This window comes from Mauremys reevesii, linkage group 24, assembly GCF_016161935.1.
Source record: "Mauremys reevesii isolate NIE-2019 linkage group 24, ASM1616193v1, whole genome shotgun sequence".
Taxonomy (NCBI): domain Eukaryota; kingdom Metazoa; phylum Chordata; order Testudines; family Geoemydidae; genus Mauremys; species Mauremys reevesii.
This window is the reverse complement of record NC_052646.1, coordinates 7,075,886-7,098,869: the sequence shown is the minus strand read 5'-3', so window position 1 is coordinate 7,098,869 and position 22,984 is coordinate 7,075,886. Positions and strand designations below refer to the sequence as shown.

The following is a 22,984-nucleotide window of genomic DNA, read 5'->3' as shown; positions in this document are numbered from 1 at the left end:
AATGTAGTGAAATGCAGATAAACGCTATAATCAAAATGCTGGATGACAAATGCAATACATCACTGCAGAGCATACTACATCTCGTTCAATATACAATATGCTTAAATATTGCACAGCAGCACAGCATGCACTATGATACAGTATTGCACAGCTGCCTAGCAGATGCTGGCATGCGATACTGTGTAATATTGCATGGCTGTACGGTGACCACATGTCCCGATTTTATAGGGACAGTCCCGATTTTGGGGGCTTTTTCTTATATAGGTACCTATTACCCTACATGGCTGTGACATGATATGACGCAGATATGATGCAATACCATAGCACACCTACACACCAGAACTGTTACAAAATAATGCGTGACTGCCTCGCTGGTATCTATACTGTCCAACACAACGCTACACTGCATGGCTGGGTAAACTATGTGATAACAATTCGGTGCTGCATAACTTGCACCCTGTAACGTTGCATGGCTGAACAACAGGCAAAGCTGCCGCACATCAGATACCATGCAAAATTCTTCTGTTGCACAGTACAGAATACGAGGCAATACTGCACCATTTCACCACACACGATGCCAGGTAACATAGCACAGGTGCCGTACACACAACACAACACAATCCTACCAAGCTTCACAACAATACACCTTTATGACTCCAGTCTTCAAGGTGGTGATTTCTGCATCTGCCATTGGTCGGTGGCGTTGGGGGCTGAACAAGCTACCCCCATCCTCCCATCTTCTTATTGGTTTCTTCAGCTGTCAACAAAGAAAAAGAAGCAAACCAGTGGCACCCTACAAGTTTGTCTGTACCAGCAGAGACCCACCCCTCTGCAATCCCTATTGGAGGGACAGCCTCTGAGTTGGGTATTAACAAACACCAGGATAGGTTACCCAGGGATACGGAAGCTGATGTGTTTCCCCCCCCTTGCTCCAGCTCAACCAGGAAGTAAAGTTTCTATTTTTCTCTGGGCTCAGAAGTTTAATACCAGGCAAAGCAGAGGGGAAGGGGGGTGGACGAGGCCTCCCAGAAGAGGAGATCAGAGTCACAGGTAAGGCTGGGGAAACTCTCCAACAAGGGTTAAATTCTTAGGCACTAACATTAAATAAATGGGAAGTCACTTGTAAATTTCACAGTTGTCTCTTTTAATTTGTAAATTTCAGAGGGGAGGATTTTTCCCCCTCTTAAATTATTTTTTATTCCTGCTGGAATTTAAGTTTTCCTGGCAGAGGTAGTGGGAAGTATGGGGGGGTGCCTATGTCTCTTCCCTAGACCCCCCCAAGCATGGACAGTGTCTGCTGGGAACATCTCCTCCTGTGCCTCTTAGGTTCAGTGCCTGAGCCCAGTTCGTTTTCTATAGCTCCCTCCTACCCTAACTCGTCTACGAAACTGGGCCATACAATCCCATCAGCCATGGGAAGCAAAAGCCCCTTTTATGTGAAATGGAGGTGGGTGGGGGAGGGAGTGAGCATGTTCCCTTGTGGCCCTAGAACCTGTAAAGGTGAGAGCTGGGGTCTGGGGATACTTGCAGGATTAGGCCAGAGTGAGCAGCCCCTCTGCTGTACCTCCATTTCCCCCTCTCCAGCAGAGATTAGGGAAGGGATAAATTTAATGAGTAAAGAAGTGGGGGACTCCAGCAAAAGCCATAAGCAGCGAAGCCACAACAGCCTGGCTCCATGAGACTAGGAAGGATGAAAACCTATGTCTCCAGATGGGTCCAAGTTCTGTGCAGATACCAGGCCATTAGTGGGTGTAGAAGGGTGAGCCCCGAGCCTCTTCCCATTCTAGGTGGGACAGACTTTGTCTGCTTGCCAGATGTCCTGTTCCCTGCTCGGAGATTTTGTTCCTGCATAATCTGGGATGATCTGGCCTTTTAAACACACAGCACCAGTGCAATGCAGCCACTCCTATGTTGTAAATGCTGCCCAGCAGTGTTGGACTAAGAATATTTGCCTTCGGTTCCCTGTAATTTAGTGCCTTTAAGACAAGGCGGGAGGGATAGCTCAGTGGTTTGAGCATTGGCCTGCTAAACCCAGGGTTGTGAGTTCAATCCTTGAGGGGGCCACTTAGGGATCTGGGGCAAAAATTGGTCCTGCTAGTGAAGGCAGGGGGCTGGACTCAATGACCTTTCAAGGTCCCTTCCAGTTCTAGGAGATAGGTAAGAATTGGAGATATACCAATCTTACTTACCTTACCATCCTTTCTGGAACCGGTGCACCCATCAATACTTCCTTTGGTCACCCTTGCTAGCTCGTAGTTGTGGGAGAGGATGACGACGCTCATTCACAGAGGGCGGCGTGCTGACGTGGGCAAGAACGCCGACAAGAGGCTGGAGGGCGAGGACGATGACTCGAAAGACAGAAACCTGGACGAGGAGGAGTCTGGTGACTCCAAAGATATCCGCCTGACCCTCATGGAGGAGGTGCTGCTCCTGGGACTGAAGGATAAGGAGGTAACGGGTCTTTGGCTGCCAGCATTGTTGTTACATGGGCAGTGCCATTGATGGAAGCGACTGCTCCTGGCTTTGCTTGTGGGAAAGTGCTGTAGGGGGCAATGCCTGCCCCCTTTGTGGATCCAGAGGCCCCTCTTGCAGCAGAACCAGTGCAGTTCCTCTGTGCATAAGCACCCTCTGAGTGGCATCAAGCCCAGCGCCACAACAAGGCACGGCTGTGCCAGGGGGTATGGTGACAAGGCTGGTGGATCCCCAGCTTTTCCCTCCTGCCCCAGAGGCTGGATGGATGGTCTTCCACGGGGCAGGTCTGTTGCTGCTGCGGTGCTGCCTGGCAGTGGGAGGATCTTGTGGCATTTTGCCATTGTGATTGGTTCTTTGCCTGCTTCCTGCCTGACCCTGTTGGATTGGGGCTCTGTTTAGGAAGTAAATGTGTTGTGGCATAAAGAAGCAAAGTGCCTCTCAGCCTTTTTTGCACAAGGCCCTTGTGACAGGGTCCATAGGCAAGAAAGCTGTGAACCTTTTGGGAAGAGTGGGGCTGGGCCGTGCTCCCAGTACAGGGGGCGGATTCATCCCCACGCACGGGCAGAGGAGAAGCCATTTACACCTCACCTATTAAGGGGCCCGTGCAGCCTTGGTGAAGGCTAGGGCTGCCCTAAATGGCACACGGATTTGCCAACCTACCAGTCCACCCTAGCCAGGCCCCCTCCTTTCTCCGGTCTGCCCACACCCTACAGCAGACCAACCCGCCTTGTACGCTGGGCTGCTTCAGAGGCACATCTGGCTCTGTGCCAGGTGCAGCGGCTACCGGCACCAGGGTTGTTTGTTAATACCGGTTTTGCGGACCCTCTGTGCCAGTCTCGTTTGTACAAAGGGGCCCTTGGGCAATAGGAAATTGGACCCAGGAATTCTTGGCTTCCCCTAATGGTCTCTGAAAAGTGAATTCCTTGCACCAGTGCACAAGAGTTCTTCTTTCCACCTGCTTTATAACGCCTCATATCTATGCCAAGCGGGATCCCAACAGCTGTTGAACACTCCATAGTACTTATAAAGAACAGACACGCGCGTCAGTTGTGACAGAAGCAAAATCGAATCTATATTGCAGGTGACAATGTGCAAATCTGCACAGTACAGGATTTTCTTGGCCTGGGGGGCTATTTTCATTTAACAGGAAAGACCCCTTAAATATAGGTCACTAACAAAGCCTGACCCTGATGGGAGAAAAGGTTGCAAGTTCTGGCCCTACAGCAGGATTAAAATGTCCATATAACTGCAGGAAATAAATATTTCCATTATCTGATCGAAAAGCCCCTTTGGGACGTAACTCAGTAGCTGTTTAGCAGCACACAGCAACCGTGGTCAGAGGTTGGTGGTGGTGTATTTCTAGCACATAAGTGAAGAAAAAACCCCAACAACTTTGAAACTGTGGGGGGGGGGTGCTGTTTGTTTGTGTGGAATTGGGTAGCTCTGTCTTCCTGAAAGTTTCCTTCCATCATTTTATCTGTAATCTTTGTAATACCAGCGCAAAGTCAGAAAGGAAATTTGGTCTTGGGGTTAAGCCACTGGGCTGGGACTTGGGAGCTCTGGCTCTGCCACAGATTCCCTGTGTGACCTTGGGCAAATCACTTAATCTCTCTGTGCTGCAGTTTCCCATCTGTAAAATAGGGATAATAGCATTTTCTCCCATCCTTTGCCTGTCTTGTACACTGGGCTCTGGCCTCTAAGAACTATCACATACAAATGATTAAATATTGTTAGATTATAAGCTTTTCTGGGGCAGGGACTGTCTCTCACTGTGTCTGTACAGTGCCCGTGCAATGGGATGGTCTAGATAGTATTGGTCCTGCCATGAGGCAGGGGACCGGACTCAATGACCTCTCGAGGTCCCTTCCAGTCCTAGAATCTATGAATGAGGCCTCTAGATGCTACTGTAATATAACCAAGGTCCTACTTAATTTGCGATATTGCAGATCCTGCCATATTAGACGTCCACAGCAGTTTTGATTTTAATTAGCTTATTTTGCAAAGTCCCATGATTTTGCACACAGTTTGAGGTTTGCAACACACTTTTCCCCCGCATTAGTACAGTAGAACGCCATGTATAGCGGCTGGGGCTCGGGCTGTCAGCCCCGCACATTAATGACTATAATATAGCTGCAGCAAAATGTCTGGTTAGCAGGCATAACGTAATACTTGAGAGTTTATATTGTTCCAGCAAATTTTTCTTAAATAGGGCTTCTCTGGCTTATCCAAATTTCCTCAATTAATAAAGGTCCATTATTACTTTTCCCTGATTTTTTTTCCATGTCGTGTCCGCAACTCAGCCACAATCATTTGACAATCATCCCGTGATTCAAGTAAGGCCTTAAATATAACGAAATCATGATGATAAAAGCCAGCTGCTAGACCGCTTCCTCTCCGCTGTGAGATCTACTGGTCAGGGTGACCCTTGTGCACTCCTTAACCTGGATCCGTAGCGATTATAGCACGAGGCTTTCAGTACTTTAGTAGTTGCTATTAGTTAATCTCACTGAAGCAACAGATCTCTTCTGTCTGCCTGCAGTCAGGTGCCATTTAAAAGAATTAGACTGTACCCTTTTTGTTCAGCGCAGCCGGGAGCGGCTTCTTGCTATGGAATGGGGCGGTGCAGTGTCTTTGAAAGGAATGCCTTGGCACCTCTGGCTGCAGTGCTCCTGAGAAGGGCTGTCTGTGTTTGTGGCTGCTAACATGGTAACTAGATGTCTGAGATTGTTCAAACCAGCGACGGTGGTTGGCTCTCGGTTTGCACAGGGGGTAGAGCAAGAGAGTGGGGGTCAGGACTCCTGGGTTCTGTATCCAGCTCTGCCAATCAAAATCAGGTCCCCGTTGTGCTTGATGCTGCACAGAATTCTAGTTAGATACAGTCCCCGCCCCGTGGGGCTTAGACTCTAAGGCCAAGATCCTGTACTTGTGCCTAAATTTGCATTTGAAATCAGTGGGATTGCTCGTGCGGGTAAGGTTGAGTATGTGCAATGTTGCCAGCCTTAAGTGTGCAAAAATCATGAGTCAGGCCCACCCAAAATCAAGATCGTCTTTAAAATCTTCTGGTGTAGCCTTTAGAAGGCACGTTTTCAGGCATCTCTCTGCAGCCGCAAGGGCTGGAAATATTTTTTTCCCTATTACTTGAAAGGAAGCTTGAAAAAAAGCACTAGCTACATGAGACTCGTTATAAAATCACTGCTGAGTGAGATGCATGCATCTTTGCTCAATTTGAGACACAGGACTGGAAGGGACTTTCTAGTCATTGTCATCCCTTCTATCACAGGCAGCCACATCATGTGTTCCCACTCATAAACCTATCAAGCTCCATTAGGGTGACCAGATGAGAGATGAAATATCGGGAAGCAGGAGGGGGGTGCCGGTGGAGCAAAAAAAAAACACCCCAAGAGCTGGCGGCAGAGGAAAAAACAAAAGCAAAAAAAAAAAAAAAGCCGCCGGAGCATAGGAAAAATTGATGGGGGCTGAGCACCCACCGGCAGCTCCACACCCCCGCACCAGCTTGCCTCTGTTGCACCTCCACCTCCCCTGAGCGGGCTGCCGCGTCCTGCTTCTCCCCTCTCCCTCCAGCGCTTGCGCCGCCATACAGCTGATTAGCGCAAGCCTGGGAGGGAGGGGTGAGGAGGAGGAATGCGGCGTGCTTGGGGAAGAGGCAGGGCCAGGGTGGGGATTTGGGGAGGGATCCAATGGGGCAGTGAGGGGAGGGGCAAGAGCGGGAATTTGGGGAGGGATCCAATTGGGGAAGGAGAGGGCGGGGTTGGGGCGGGGGGGGGGGCGTGAGCCCCCTCTGCCTGTGCCCTGGAGGGCAAAATATCAGGACAATTCACGTCTCGACCAACATCGGTCGGGACGTGAGACAAACAAGTAAAAATCGGGACAGTCCTGATAAAATCGGGACGTCTGGTCACCCTAAGCTCCGTCTTGGAACTAGCTAGGTTGTTTGTGTTCCCCCCCCACCCCCCTCCGCTCCTTCTGGGAGGCTGTTCCAGAACCACCTCCTCCTCATGGTTACAAACCTTCTGCATTTACTGTCCAGAGGGGTCCAATTTCTGTGCAGGTACCAGGCCATCAGTGGGTGTAGAAGGGCGAGCCCCGAGCCTCTTCCCATTCTGGGTGGGACAGACCTTGTTTGCTTGCCAAATGTCCTGTTCTCTGCTCGGAGATTTCGTTCCTCCGTAATCTGGGATGATCTGGCCTTTTCAACGCACAGCACCATTCCCGTTTGTCCTTGTGCCTGCGTTGTCCTGCCATAGTTTTCTCATTCCCTGAGTAAAACAGCCATGGAGTCCTCTGCTGGACACGTGTCTCTCTGCTCACACGTGGTTAGTTGTGGCTGCATTTCAGGCAGGTTGTTCTGCTGGACTGGTGCGTCTGTCTTCAGTCTGCCGTCGCTGAGGCCTTTCGGCCCCTGTATTATTGGTTCCCCCAAGAGGTGAAAGGTGCCGATTTCACAGTCCTTCTCTTAGAAGGGTAAATGCAACGTGGACAACCAGCTTCCCTGCCTGTGTCTTGACCCTGATCTGTTGGGGAGTCGGTTCTTGGCCCCTCTGCGGAGATGGCCAGTTGTGAGATGGCTTTATGTGACATGGACAACCAGGCCACCGGGGACTGGACTGAGACACAGCCAGCTCGGCTCCTGCTTAGCAGCTGGTAACTAGCTTTGCCATTTGATGCTCCCCAGAGTAAGCTGCTGACCTAGAAGCGAATGGTTGCAAACTCTGTTACTCTCAGTTGTCTGCTCCCTTGGATCGATTCTTCTTGATGTCTCAGGTACTCATCTGGCCCCATCGCCGTAATATCTGAGCAACTCATGATCTTTAATGTATTTATCATCATGCACCCCCTGCGAGGCAGGGCAGGGCAGGGCTGTTATCCCCATTGTACAGCAGGGGAAACTGAGGTACAGAGTGGCTAAGGGACTTGGCCGGAGTCACACAGGGAGTGTGTGGCAGAGCAGGAAATTGAAACCAGGTCTCCTGAATTCCAGGCTAGCGTCCTCACCGCTAGGCCATCCTTCCTCCTATCCATCCATCCTTCCTGAAGAGAGTATATTTTCAGAGTTTGTTGGGTGTAATGCATTATGAAATAATAACCCCTAGCTCTTCCATAGTGCTTCTCATCCCCAGGTCAGGCTCATTCTCCCCATTTTATGGGTGGGGAAACTGAGGCACAGAAAGGGAAGGTGACGTGGCAGAGCCAGGAACAAAATACAGGTCTCCTGAGTCCTACTCCAGTCCTCTGTCCACGAGGTCATACTGCCTCCTGGGTCCTCCAAACTGAGCCCCTGTAAAACAAGGGAGCTGATTTTCAGAGGTGCTGAGCACCCGCAGTTCCCGGTAACTTCAGCAGCAGCCAGTGCCTCTGCAGGGCTCGGTTTGGCAATACCCCGGTTACACGTGGCTCGCTGACATGGGCCTCCTGCCTGTGCTGTGTACGTGAGCAGGCCGTGCTGGTATAAGGCGCTGCTCGATCAAACGGTGGCAGTGCCTCTGGTTCAAGAACACCACTAAAATCTCAGGGTTGCTAATTTTAAGTAGGACGTCCTAGGCAAGCAGGGGAATAAGCCGGATGCTGGGGATAACCTCAGAGAGCAAATATTTGAGAACCACTCAGGTGCAAATGTAATTGGAGCAGGGCAGTGACCTTTCATTCCCTTTAACTCTTTTGGTGCCAAACCCTTTAGCTTCAGCCCGATGTAGGTTGCTTTAAACCAGGGTTCTGAACCGTTTTTCAATCATGAGCCCACAACCTCCCCTCCCTTTTTTTTTTTTTTTAACTTGGACTGCGCTTTCTCCCTTCCCCCCCGCCCCCTTACAGAATGGCACTGTCCAGTGTAATCTAGCTGGACCTGGGGCCATTAATAAAGGGGATTCTGCATTAAATAAATCAGTCTCTGGACCCTGCTGTCTAACAGTGCCTAGGCTGGGAAGTGTTGTCAAAGCAGATACCTTAACACCCCCAGCGCTTGCCGGGCAGAATCTCTTGCAGCACTGATGAGTGTTCCTGGGTGTTGTGATCCCGGGCACCAGGTCGCAATGCCACTCATTCAAATTTGGCCCAGCCGCCCCTCCATCTGGCATACTGGAGGGGTGGCCAGGCCAAACCTGAATGGCATCGTATTCCTGACCCCATGCGCCAGGTCGCGACATCCTCCTAGAAAGTTTGATTTCTCCCTCCTCCCCAGGGTTGAGAACTTCTGCTTTCAACCATGTGTCCTTTGGACTATTGTAGGACCCAGGCTCATACAGAAAGCAGACAGAGGTCTCTGCCATGGCAGTGGGTAGGGACCGAAGGTCAGAGGCTAACGTGATGGAAGTGTAGGGGGCCCACAGATTCGTTGCAATACTTCTTGCATGAGCTGCAGGAGTAGGCCTGTTTGGAACTTTGTGGTGACGGCGAAGATAGAACTGGGCGCCCGCTGATGTCAAAGCGCAGGTCCCTGACGCTTGGGGAGAATCTGTGTCTGCAGTGGAGGGGTTATGACTCTCACGCTATGCTCTGGAAGTGGCAAGTTCCAGGCTCGGATGAGCCAACAGTAGAAGCGAACTTCACAGCAGAGCATGCCTTGGTGAAAGTGCTCTGTGCCACCCTCTACTAGAGACTGATGGGAGAAGCAACCCCTAACATTGTCTCTTGTCTTAGACTTAAATTGCAAACGCTTTGGGGCAGGGATTGACTTTTTGTTCAGCGCCTAGCACCAGGGGTTCTTGGGCCATGACTGGGGCTCCTAAAATGCTATGATAATGCAAATAAATAATAATAATAATAATAAATAATACCCTCCAGCAGCTGCAATTGGTTATCTGGGGGTGGGTCTCTTACAGAATCAGCTTCTAGACTAGTTAGAGCTCTGTAGAGATCAGCCAACATCTTGATTTGCAACTGGAAGCAAAATATCAACCAACGCAGAGAATTTCTGTCGTGTTTCTCTCCCTTATGGTTTAGCTGAAGCGTCCCGTGGGCCCTCTAGTGCAGCCATGTAATTAAGCCTCACAGCTGCCCCTGCGAGAGAGAGATTGAGAGGGGGGTTAATACATGGGGAAACTGAGGCACAGAGACGTGACACAACTTACCCATGGTCACAGAGCTTGCGACTAGAGTCCTGACTGTCTATTCCTTGCTCTTACCATGTGACCCCACTTCTCAGAGCTGGGTCTAGAATTTGGGAGTCCTGAGACTCCCAGTACTTCTGCTCTAACCCGTAGATGCTCACTGCCTGTGTCTCTTGGCTCGTTAGCCCATGTAGGCAATGGTTTGGCATTGGCCATGGAGGGGCTACTGTGGAGGATTTTCCCTAGGCAATCGGTGTGCGAAATGATTTCTTTCTGAAGAGGGAGTTGGCCTCTTGTCTCTGAGGCTGCTCAGGGTGGCCTCGAGGGAGGGATACGGTGATTACTGCCCAGGAAGGGGTGTGCTGTTCTGTTTGTGGAGATTGCAGCCGCACGTTCCTGCTGTGGGTCTGTCCACGCTACGGAGACTGTTGTACCGGCATAGCTCCATTGCTGTGGCTACGCCGGCATAAACCCTGTGGGGTAGATGCACTCTGCACCGGTGGAAGGAATTTTCTGTCGGTTTAGGATCGTGGACACACAAACGACGGTAGTTACATCCACAGAGGCAGTCTCCTGTCAGCCTAGCTACGTCTACACTGGGGGTTAGGTTGGCATGGCTACGGAGCACAGGATTTTTCACATCCCCGACTGACGTAGAGCAGGCCTGAACCTATGTCTGTACTTGGTGCTACAGCAGCAACGCTTCAGTGTAGACGCTCCAGCGACAGGAGGGTTTTTCCCACCACTGTAGTTAATCCACCTCCCCAAGAGGCGTAGCTTGGTGAACAGAATTCTTCTTCCATGGGGACTTAAGCTGCCTTCACTGCATCGCTCAAGGGTGTGGGTTTTTCACAGCCCCGAACCCGTTGCAGGGTTGAGCTCATTTTATAATGTAGACCAGCCCTAAGAAACTCTGTTATCCTCTCAGGATGTCAGGGCTGAAAAATGTAGCCGTTCTTTCCTAATTAATGGCTGATTCAAACTGGTTCTTGCAACACTACTGTTCTGTAGGGATGTGGCATTGTCTCTTGAGTTAATGTTTTATCAAATGGCTGGAAGATGAATCGGAAAGATGCCAAGTCTAGGGAGCTAACAATGCCTGGTGTGTGGGTGGAGGGGGGGTTGGATATGGCCCCCATCTTGCTGTGACATTCTTCCTCCATCCTGTTTTTAAATTGAGAACCACGGGTACCAGCCAAACTCTTTTTTTCTCACATCCACCCCACCCTACAAATATTCCTGGAACCCAGTTGCCAGTGGGTGTATTGTAGCTCCGATGCTGATAAGCTCGTGCGAGCAGTTTTCTGTAATGTGATGAAAAGGGGACCCACAGATCAAAAACCTGACGTCCTGTGTTTTGTATGTTGCTCCTCGATATTCTTCTCCTCATTCTCAAAGAAAAGGCAGAAATCCAGTGCTCCAGCGGCCATGGCACCCAACTAAGAGTCATGAATTTAGGTTGGACATTAGGAAAAACTTCCCAACGGTCAGGGTGGTTAAGCACTGGAATAAATTGCCTGGGGAGGTTGTGGAATCTCCATCATTGGGGAATTTTTAAGAGCAGATTGGACAAACACCTGTCAGGGATGGTGACTCTAGAGAACACTTACCCCTGCCTTGAGTGTCGGGGACTGGACTAGAGACCTCTTGAGTCCCCTTCCAGTTCTATGATTCTATGACACCAGTTTTCTATGCCCTGCTCTGCCACTAACTCGTTGTGTGGCATTGGGCAAGTCACTTCCCCACTGCGTGCCTCAGTTTCCCTATCCGTACAACGTGGAGAATAAAAATTTCCCGCTTTTGGTTAAAACGCTCCGAGATGAGCCCGTCGGGAACTTTTCAGCCAAATGGTTTTCGTCACAAAATGCCCATTTGTGAAAACCGAAACTAGACTGGCCGGTAGTCTGGAGGTTGGGGGACACGCTGGGGATGTGGAAGACGCAGGTTTAAATTCCTGCTCTGCTTGCTTTGGACCAGAGACTTGAACCTGGGTCTCTCATATCCTAAGTGAGTGAGTGCCATAATCACTAGGCAGTTGGCTATTCTGCGCGCGCGCGCTCTCTCTCTCTCTCTCTCTCTCTCTGTTCGTCCCCCCCCCCCCCCCCCAAAATCAAATTTGCAAGATCTTGGTTTTATTCCTCATCAGAATGGAAACAAATGTCAAAACCACAAAATATTTCCTGAAATGGAATTCTTGCTTTCTGGACAGCCCTTGTTTTGAGGTGTATTCAGCACACAGGATACTTCTGAACCATATCTTGTGTCAGAGTAGCAGCCGTGTTAGTCTGTATCCGCAAAAAAAAAAAACAGGAGTGTGGCCTTAAAAAGAAAGAACAATTTTTTTAGATGAGAGCTGAGCTAAAGCTCACTCACTTCTTCTCTGATGAATGAAAACAACACACAGATACATATATATTTATACATACAGAAAGGTGGAAAGGTGGAAGTATGCATACAAGTCTCTAGAAAGATAATGAGCTATCAGAGCAGCTCGAGGAAAAAAAAAAAAAAAGTAAAAAAGAGATATAAGATAGAAGGGTGTGGAGAGAAGGAAGAACTACAATAATTAGATAGATTTAATGACCCAACCATTCCCAGTCTTTTTTTTGTTTTTAAGTTTTAACATCTAGTTTATCTAGTTTTTAATTTTTCAGCAGTCTCTCTGTCTCTGTTTTTCTTTTTTTTTTTTTTTTTTGTTTGCCACCTTCAAGTCTGTCACTGAGTGTGTCTCATGCTAGGCTAGAGTATAGAGGGTCCACTTTGGCCGGAGTGAAAGAACCCAGCTTGACTCTCAGTTCCCAGTTGAATCTGATGTGCCAGCAGGAAGAACAACCATCTCTCTGCCTGTAAACTGCTCCGACTTCATATGGAGTCACTGATGGACGATAAAGATGCAGCCTAAAGTTTAGGGGAAAGTTTTGACCAAAAAGAGGTGGAGGGGTGGTAGGAGAAACAAAATGTTGCCTGTTTTCTGTCTGGAAGCCCAATGATGCCATTTCATTTTCTTCCAGCTTCACTAGATCTCTTCGTCGTAGATCAATCCATCTGAGGGTAGGCAATCAGCCTGGCATTTATAATCTGAAACCAAATCTGGACAGAATTCCAAAGGTTGCAAATATCCTGCTTTAAAAAGAAAGGGTGAACTTGAAACCCTTTTCTGGAGAGCAAAAAAAAAAAAATGGTTAAAAGGAGAGTTTCTTTTGTAGAAAGCACCCAGCAGATCCTCTGAACTCTTGATTCCTGCATTTCTTGATCACTTGCCACAAGGAAATGAATAAAGCAAATAAAGGTTAGCTTTTTATTGTATCGTTTTAGTGTTCTGCCCTGCTAAACACACCCAGTGCATGTGTCAAAGCTTGCTATGTAAATACATGTTTGTAGTTATGGATTAACCCTTTATAGGCTGCCGAATATTGCATTTTTTTAAAAATCTGTATACTTGTAAGAATTATTATTCCATTTCTAATCCTCAAAACTGGGCATCTGCAGAGCTTATTCATCTTTCCCTAATGATCCTTTTGGAGCTCAGAGGCCTGAAAGCTGGTTAGATGCTGTTTCAGGCCTTACCCCTCCTGCCCCCGATTCTGCAAATACTTTTATATGCTTGTTCAGCTTTATGGACTGGTGCAATCTCTGCTGAAGTCTATAGCAAAGCTCCTGTTGACATCCGTGGTTAGGATCAGGCTCATTGACGCAAGTGAAGCACTCACGCAAATATCTGCCAATGTTTAAATCGAGGTTGGATGTTTTTTTCCAAAAGCTCTGCTCTGGGGATTATTTTGGGGCAGTTCTCTGGCCTGTGCCGTGCAGGAGCTCAGACTAGAGATCACAGCGGTGCCTTCTGGCCTTTGAACCTATGAATCCATCTGCAGGATCAGGGCCTTCGTGGGGACCGCAACCGAGACACTTTGTGGGGTTTGAATGGGTCTCCCAGCAAACAGTGATCTGGCTGGTTTTAAAATATTTGATTTCCCCTCATTGTGCGCAGCTAGAGGTAGTGAAAGAAAATTCCTCTTGATTTTTGGACGCTTCTCCCTTGGTGACTTCTGCAAGCAGCGTCCAAATCCTTAGTCGCTTGCCTTCCAAAAGATAAGAGTTCAGGATGTCTTGTTCATGGGCCTTTTTCCTGTGCCTGTGTTATAGTATGAATATGGTATATTGCATTTCCCATACTCCTCTGCTCAGCTGACATTGAACTCTTCAGTCTGGATCTGATCCGGAGTGATTTGGTGTAATGGTGTCGTCTACTGGGCAGAACACTGGACTGGGAGCAGAGAGGCAAGGTCCCTCTCTGTGCCTCTTCCTGCCCCCTTTGAGCTGTTCCAGGCAAGGACTCTTCTGCAATAGGGCCATGATCTGGGTGGCGACTCTAGGTCCTACTCTAATTATGATGCTGAAGATAGGATGAGTGGCAGGTGTTTGATGCTTCTCAGGATCGGGCCCGTTGCTATTAAATGGGGGGCGGGGCATTATTCCACACCCTTTGAGCTAGGCTTAATGGTTGAAATGTGCCCTAGCGTGGAGGCCTTTGTTTCACTTACAGGCCCTGTGTAGGGCTCTGGCGGGTGTATGGAACCTGGTGCTGAGAAGAGTGAATTTCGCGTGATCTGAGTGACTGTCTCTCATAGCTATAATGTATGAAGGGTTAGTAATGGAGTGCATTAGAAAACTGAGTGTGAGACTACAAACCGATACACAGAACCAGATCCTCAGCTGGTGCAAATCAGTGTGGCTCCGCTGACTTCAACAGAGCTGCGTCAATTTACTTGAGCGGAGGATCTGGCCCGTTGAGCGCGTCCCCTCCTGTGATTGAAATGCAGTCACTTCTAGGGTGGAAGGCGGCAGCTGTTTAACAGCACGCAGCCACGCTACCCAACAATTTCAGAGGTTCCCGTCCCAAGCGAGCAAGTAATACCATCGCTAGCTGGAAATTGACTTGGTGGATTTAAGCAGGCAGAATGTAATTAGCCAGAGTGCAATCTGGACAGGACACTGGGGAGAGTGCGGTTATCTAGACCTTAATAGAAGTCTAGTCAAAGATGTACACCTTGGGCTTAAAGAGAAAGCTGCGGACAGCCGGGAGCGCTCTTACGACAGGGCTTACAAGCAATTTCTGATTACAGCTAATTGTTCAGTTGCATGTCTGAAGCTGTCAGGGCTTTAATGTTTTCCTGAGCGGCCTCATTATTCAGAAATCTCGTAGGCTCTGGGAAAGCTGGTTTGATGGAAACCGGTTACTGCTCCTTGGTTAGTTCTCGTGCCAGCCGCTGACCTAGTTCTGGTTCATCGTAAAAAGGGTGCATGGTGTGTTTCTGGCTTGCTTCCCCGTGGGTTTAATGCTGATGGGGAAGAATTGGCGGTGGGCAGGCAAACGGGACCAAGCAATGATACTGTTACCGTCAAATACTCAATCTCTCTCTTGTCGTCTTCTCCCTCCTCCCCACACCATGCTGAAAGCAATGTCCCTTATGGGAAAAGGTCCTGTAGAATTTCCTATGGGTCCGAACTCTTTCAATGCAGTTCTATAGGTTTGAGACTTGGGCTCTGTAGTGGGGGAAAAAAATCAAATAAACCCCTATTGTGAAGAATAAAATTCTCTATAGGGTCACATCCAGAGCCTATGCAGACCTTAACATCTGTCTCTCAAATCTTTTCCATGGTGGGGTGTCTGCTCACAAACCCCTCTCTCAAATGTTGACTAGTCCCAGAATTGTGAAACTTCTTATTTACGTCACAGTAGCTCCCGTGAGATCAAGGACCTGTATGCATAGTATGAGACCATCCTTGATATGTATAGACTAGGTGGGAAGGGGAACGGAGGCAAAGTGACTTGCCCAAGGTCATCTAACAGCTCAGTGGCGGAGCGGGGATAGAACCCGGGAGTCCTGAGTCCTAGTCGAGCACTGCTGCAGGGCTCTGCTCTGAGCCGGTTTGGCAGGCCAGCGTGGGCTGCAGTCAGATTAGTTTTCAAAACTCTTACTCAACTCCTAGGCTAGGTTTCAGGGGCCGGGGCTGGTGCAAACTTCCCGTCCGCTCTGCAAACACCAAACACCTGGACGTGCTTGAAGAAACCTGCCTTGCAGCGGGTATGTTCTCTGCTAAGCAGGAAGTAGGTTCTGCTGTAACCCGAGCCAGCTGGCGAAGGGCATGTGATATGCTGCTCAGCGTTGATATTGGAAGGATCGGCTCTGTGAGGTGCTGGCCCAACCCTTTAACACTGTTCTGGTCAAGTCTCTTTCACTGGGCAGATCTGCCCTTTGCTAGGCTATGTACACGCTACAGCTTACGTCAGTATAAGTGACGTTGCTCAGGGGTGTGAATAAGCTTGGATTTGCAGGTGCTCGGCATCTCTGAAAATCAGGCCCCGTTGTCCATTTTGGGGGGCTGCCTAGTGTTGCTCTGGAGCCATCGTACGAAAAAAGCCGCTTTCAGGCAATTGCCCATGTGGGGCCAATGGGAGAGGGGCCCTGGTGTTTCAGAACCGCTGGTTCTTCTATGGCTCTTCTGTCTTTTTCCTCTCGACTCCGCGCGCTCCCGAGGGCTCTCGAAGCTGCACAACCTGGGGAACGCTGCAGTGGGTCTGATGCTGTAGGGGAAGCGGGGTTAGAAGGTGGCCCCTCCTGCTCCAAAGGGCAGGCCTTTGCCACTGGAGACTCCGTAGCTGGACTGGCTCTGCCTCTGGCCTGCTGGGTGACCTGCGGGCAAGGCGTTTCCCAGCTTTGTGCCTCAGTTTCCCCATCTGTAAAATGGGGGTGTGTGTGTGATCCTGACCCCCATGATAAAGGGCTCTGAGATCTGCTGATGGAAAGTGCTAGAGAAGGGCTAGGTGGTCCCTAGCTGTTAGAAGTGAAGGGCCTTGAGCTGCCTTCAGTTCCTCGGAGGGGTGGCGGGCTACCAAGGAGCTGTAGTGATCTCCTGACGACTCCGTCCTGTGAGGGTTCCTCTGTCTCTAATGCTGGTGCCGTTCCCTCCCCTCCCCAGGGCTATACGTCCTTCTGGAACGACTGCATCTCCTCGGGCCTGCGCGGCGGTATTCTCATCGAGCTGGCCCTGCGCGGACGCATCCAGCTGGAGCCGCTCACCATGAGGAAGAAGAGGCTGCTGGACAGAAAGGTACCCTGCCCCGGGGGTCGGTCTCTGTGCCTGTTGTCCTCCTTGTTGGCCCAAGGCCCTTAGGGGGAAAGGGATCTCCCCGAGGCTACCTTTTCAGACCCATGGGGCCTGATTCCTCGCTGCCCTGCAGTCGTGTAGCCCGGTGTGACCTGGCTACAGAACGCCTCCATCCCAACCTGTGAGCGTTCTGCACAATGGAGAATCAAGCCCGTTTACACTGGTTCTGGTCAGCACCGCAGGGGTAAATCCGAAGTCGCTCCAAGGAAAGTGATGGAGTGACTCTAGATTTACAATGGGGGGGGCACTGCGGGGATCGGGCCCCACGTCCGGTCTGTGGGCTTGGAGGAGGAACGCGACAGAGAGGCCGGGACGAGGAGGCCGCAAGGTAGGCGGTCCGGGTCAGATGTGGGGAGTGAGCCAGGCCTGTGGCTGTCTGGAGGGGGTGGGAAGGCATCTCTCTCCTTCTCATGCCTCTGGAATAATGATGGTTTGCATGGACAAAGGCAGCTTACGTCCAGATGGATGTCTCAGGCACCCCTGGGAGGCAGGGCAGGGCTGTCATCCCTAGTACAGAGATGGGGAAACTGAGGCACAGAGAGGCTAGGTGACTGGGCCAAGGAGTATGTGGTAGAGCAGCTGTGATGAGATCCCCGGGGTACAGCCTGGGACTATGGGACCATTGTGCCCCCTTAACTTTCCAGCCTGGGCTGTCTCTCACAATGCCTTACTAGTGACAAGCAGCAAACCCCTCCAGGTGCTGTGATCACTCAGCACAACCCCACTCAGCTAGATTTCACGAATGCTCCCAGAACCATGCATGAATCACACAGAAAAAGGCACCAGCAAACCTCCCAGCTCCCAGCTTTGTACCTCAGGAATATACCGTAATTTATTAAGTGGTTCACCACTTCATCCGTGGAAAGTGGATATACCCCAGCCTTTGTAAACCTGAGTAAACACCCTTACCAAACACTTCAGGCAAACACAGTGGCAAAGATAACAGTTAAACACATTTATTGACTACAAAGGATAGATTTTAAGTGATAGGACGGACGGACACACACCCACACCCACACCCCGGATATTGCAGTCCTTAATATACAGGTTTGTCCCTTTAAATCTGGGCCTCCTCCTTTGGAGTCTTCTGAGTGTCCTTGTTGCTTGCAGCTTAGGTGGGGGCAGGAGAAGGGCCAAGCATGGGGCCCCTGTGTTCTGTTTTATACCCTCAGTCCCATGTGCTTGGAGAACACAAGTCCAGGCATGTCCGGGGGGCATTGCTGAGTCCCCAGGCGAGGTTGAGCAATTCCCCTGGTGTGGCCTAATGCGGGTGAGTCATGGCGTTGTAGCTCCCTTGCTGGACAATGGCTGTTGATGGCTGTTTGACACCCTGCCCAGGTGTTGGTTACTTTCCTTCCTGTTGTCTCTGGGGAGCTCATATCTGGCCAATTCCCCAACTTACAGCACGTCTCACTGACAACCATACAACACAACCTCGTAACTTCCTATGCACTAATGACATACGTATTTAGATAGAACAGTGACTTTCACCAGATCATAACCTTTCCCCTGATACCTTACGTGGCCTGCTATATATATGCACGATCACAATTATATATAACTGAGGGATTTGGGGGTTACAGGGCGCTCCCCCAAGGTATAGAATGTCACAGCAGGCAACTGTACTAGCTTTGGAGAGACGGGTTCTCTAACCATTGGGCCAGCCTTCCTTTCGGCGCATAGGCCTGATGTTCCTTTCACTCTCACGGTTGTAACTCCATTCGTCTGGCGTCACTCTGACGTTTGCTGGCTTTGAGCCCGTGCCTGTGTTCAGGGTTGCACATGATTTAACTGAATCCGTACAAGGACATTACAGAGCCGAGAATAGAACCCAGGTGTCCTGATGCCCCGTCCTGTGCTCTGTGCACTGGACAATGCCTCATTGTTCAGTGGGTTTTGAGAGTCCCTTGTAGCGGCACATGGGCTGTAGCAGTGTCATACCCTCTGGATTGGGCCCAGCATGGGGCATGTAGCCCGTGCAGCACAGTGAGTTACACGTGCCGTGGCGTCTTACTGGTCTTGGGCAAAGATGCTTCCTGGGCTTCTCCCGTTGGAACCAGTTTCAAAGCTCCCAGCCAAAGCAGGATCAAGCCACGTCGTCTCTGGGCTAGAGGGCCGGCAGCCAGTCCGGGATCCAGCCTCGAGCTGTGTCTGTCTTTGTCCTCCTAGGTGCTCTTAAAGTCAGACACCCCGACCGGCGACGTCCTACTAGACGAGACCCTCAAGCACATCAAAGCCACGGAGCCTGCAGAGACAGTCCAGTCGTGGATAGAGCTGCTCACAGGTACGACGGCTTGGCCTTGAACAGAGCCGCCTCTGCTTCCTGGTGCCTGCTGTGCCATGAGCCACTTGATGCTTGTTCTTGCAAGCATCGGGGGTTGCTCCGCACGGCTCCCAGAAGCAGTGGCATGTCCCTCTTTCCCCCCCGTCCCCCCCCCCCAGCTCCTACGCATAGGGGCAGCCAGGGGGATCCGCTCTGCACGCTGTCCCCGCCCCAAGTGCTGCCCCCACTGCTCCCATTGGTCGGGAACAGCAGCCAATAGGAGCTGAAGGGGCGGTGCCTGTGGACAGGGCAGCGCATAGAGCCCCCTGGCCACGCTTCCGCTTAGGAGCCAGAGAAGGGACATGCCGCTGCTTCCGGGAGCTGCTTGAGGTAAGTGCCACCTGGAGCCTGTACCCCTGAGCCTCTCCCTGTGTCCCAACCCCCTGCCCCAACCCTGATCCCCCTCCCACCCCCTCAGTCCCAGCCCGAGCACCCTCCTGCACCTCAAACCCCTCATCCACCACCCCAGAGCCCGAGCCAGAGCCTGCACCTATTCCCAACCCCCTACCCCAGTCCTGATCCCCCCCTCCCGCCCTCTGAACCCTGCGGTCCCAGCCCAGAGCACCCTCCTGCACCCCAAACTCCTCATCCCCCAGCCAGAGCCCACAGCCCTTACCCCAGCCCAGAGCCCTCTCCCACACCCTGAACTCCTCATTTCTGGTCCTACCCCGGAGCCCTCACCCCCACCACACCCCAACCCCAATTTTGGGAGCATTCGTGGCCCACTGTACAATTTCTATTCCCTGATGTGACCCTTGGGCCAAAAAGTTTCCCCCCCCAGCCTAAGGACTAAACCGGTCAGGGCGGTGCAGCGTGCTGGAGAGGCCCAGGGCTCTGCCTCGCATGGGGCAGTGTCTCGCGGCACATTCAGACTTATATCGCCTGGGGCTGATCTCGTCCCCGATTGGGCTGGAATCCAGGCTGGCAGGTTGCATGGGTAGGTTCGTGCTCATCTCTGGCCTGGACGGAGCAGCGTTTGTGCTTTTTTCCCGGGCGGATCTGCTTCCGAAATACTCAGCCTCACCTAGGCTTGGGCCCCACGTAAACATTAGCTCGATTGAGCTCCATGGCTCCGGGAACCGTTGTGCCCGGAGCGCTGTAGTTAAGTCGCCCTGGTTGACGGAAGGATCCTAGCCCCTCGGGGAGCCGGATTAACCACCTGGACAGAGGTTAGGTAGCATCACAGCTATGGCTGTAGTGTACACGTGCCCTAAGGCCTTTAAGGGTTAGTCGACAGACACTGCAGCTGGGCTGAACCTCGCAGGACTCCAGCTAGTGCGTTAGTGAGTGGGTTATGGGTTGGTCCTGAGGAGCATCAGCTCAGCTGTGTGGAGCCTGGTCCCGGAATAGCACAGGGGCTTAGGCGGAGGTGGGGTGGGGTGGGTGGGTGGGTGTGCGTGCATGGGAGTGCAAGGTCACGTGGCCCCCCCAGATTGCTCGGTTACCTGGTGCAGCCAGGCCCTTCCCTCCCTGTGGGGCAGCTGAGCCAGCGAGCGGCGCCAGGCAGAGAGAGAGGGAGAGGCAGGAGGAACAGCTAGGAGCTGCAGGGTGGGGCTGCTGCTTTTCGGGATGGGGGAGGTTGCCTGGGGGTGGGCATGACTGGTGCTGTTCCAGGGTGCTCCCCCTACAATCAGCAGGCACGTGTTGTGTCTGGGCTTCTGGATCAGATTGAAGGTGTCCTGGGGGAACTGGGCAGGGGTGCGAGACGGGAAGAGGATTGAGGTACATGGGCAGAGCGGGGTGGAGGGTCACAGGACTGGAATAGCATTGCAGGGGTGCCTGAGGTGCAGTATCAGAGCTCTCCCTGGGATGTCGTGGCGCAGGGCCGGGTGGGGGGATGCCCACTATTGCCTTGATTTTTGCCGCTAAAAAGCAAACCTCGGCTCCCCATCCCGCAGGCGAGACCTGGAACCCCTTCAAGCTGCAGTACCAGCTGCGCAACGTGCGGGAGCGCATCGCCAAGAACCTGGTGGAGAAGGGCATCCTGACCACGGAGAAGCAGAACTTCCTGCTCTTCGACATGACTACCCACCCGGTCACCAACACCACCGAGAAGCAGCGCCTGCTCAAGAAGCTGCAGGAGAGCGTCCTGGACCGGTGGGTGAACGACCCGCACCGCATGGACAGGAGGACCTTGGCCTTGCTGGTGCTGGCCCACTCCTCGGACGTACTGGAGAACGTTTTCACCCCGCTGGCGGACGACAAGTACGACACGGCCATGAACAGGTCAAAGGACCTCTTGGACTTGGACCCCGACGTGGAGGCCACCAAAGCCAGCGCCACGGAGATGATCTGGGCTGTCCTGGCGGCCTTTAACAAAGCCTAAATCCAGACCGCCTTGCCCGTTAGACGTAGCACGGGACCTTTGGGTGGGGAGCTGCCCTGGGCCGGGCCAGCGCAAACTCTGTTCTACATGGCACCTGGGTTTGACTGATGTCCACCCCTGCCCCAACCTACCTCTCTTGGTTGGGGATTGTTGTGCTGGTAGAGCGAGCGACTGTATGTTGTGTGTCCTCTTCTTGTAAACACTCGGCTAAATGAAGGTCTTTGTCTCCGGTGGGGAGGGGGTTGGCTTGCGGCTCAGTCGGCTCTCTCGTTTCACATCACCTTTTGGCGAACGAAGACGTAGAATTGCCGTCGGGATGTATTCTGCTCTTCTTTACTCTCCATTGATTTTTATGGGGGGGGAGGGGTTAGCTTGCGTTGACGGGGCCTGCTCCATTCCTGCACCTGGGGGACTGACGAACGGGGTGGCTTGAAGCCATCTTTGCGCTCCCCGTGTTCTGAGGCTTCCCTGCCCCCCCCCCACAATGTAAGTTAGAGCAGTCTGGAGGCTGCTCTACATTATGCTCTGCTCCCCCTGGTGACCAGTGGACCCTGGGAAGCGGAGAATAGCTGTTACGCAGGGTATTCTGGACATGCTCCTGGTCTCCAGCGTAGGGGGCAAGGATATTGCAGAGCCCTGATGTCGGCTCCACTGTAGCAGGGTGGGGGTGTTCCCCATTGTCAGGCCCACCTGTGCTGTCCAAGCACTGCGAAAGGGCCAGGGTGTCACTGAGAATCAGGCTGGTCTGACACTCGCGCTGGTCTAATTCCGCTGACTGCAGGGGGTGCAGCCCCTGGCACATGCCGGAGTCCGAGAGATCGGTATCACGGCCTCTGAAATCACGGGCATGTAGCTGCCCCTTTAGCAGCGTGGCTAACTTCTTCACAACCTTTCCCATTCAATTTCTGCTGGGACAGGGAGGGTCTGATTCACGGCCACGTGACTCCTGGCAGAACTCCACTGAGATCGGTACAGTCACCCTGCGGCAAAGCTTGTGGTGAATGAGGCAACTGGCTACCAACCTGCTGTGACCTTTCAGTGCAATGCGGGAGGGAGAGTGTTTGACTGGCTGAGCCATGTTGGAAAAGACCCAGAAATGATCTGTGCACAGAGCCCAATTCTCGCCGCCCTGCGTCCTGCATGGTCTTTCTGCATCAGTGCAAAGTGAGCGTGCGAGTTACTTTCGTGTTGCACTGGTGCACGTGGCAGGGCAGTGGAGAAGTGGGCCAATAGGCTGCTTGAGCTGTTTAAAGGAGCCCACTCCTGCAGCTCTCCCTCGTGTGAATAGCCGCCCGTGGGGGGTCCGCACTTGTGAGCGAAGACGACCAGGACTGAGCATTCAGCTCAGGCTTTCAGAGACCGCCCTGTGGAAGGGAGCCTGTACTGCTGGTAAAGCTGCTTAGGGAAAATCAAAACAAAACTCATTTTCCATGGATTTTTTTTTTTTTTAACTTTTCAGCAAAAGAATCAAAAATTAAAATATCTGGTGCCTCATGGGAGTTGTAGTTTGGTCACCTCATGTGCCCTTCTACAGGCTCCCTAGTTGGACTACATCTCCCATGATGCACCGCAGTCTCGTCTCTTGGTGAGGGGACGTTGTGTGTGATGAGAAGCGCTATGGCCAATTGG

General features: G+C 51.7%; 1 protein-coding gene across 1 annotated transcript; it reads left to right on the top strand.

The window, feature by feature from the left end:
* The first annotated feature begins 676 nt into the window (after positions 1-676).
* Positions 677-21,600, top strand: GOLPH3L (golgi phosphoprotein 3 like). Its single transcript, XM_039513476.1, has 5 exons — positions 677-1,050; positions 2,250-2,451; positions 16,518-16,649; positions 18,876-18,990; positions 20,928-21,600. Exons 2-5 carry the CDS (start codon positions 2,269-2,271, stop codon positions 21,353-21,355), a joined length of 858 nt encoding a protein of 285 aa, XP_039369410.1. The 5' UTR covers positions 677-1,050; positions 2,250-2,268; the 3' UTR covers positions 21,356-21,600.
* Positions 21,601-22,984: the final 1,384 nt, after the last annotated feature.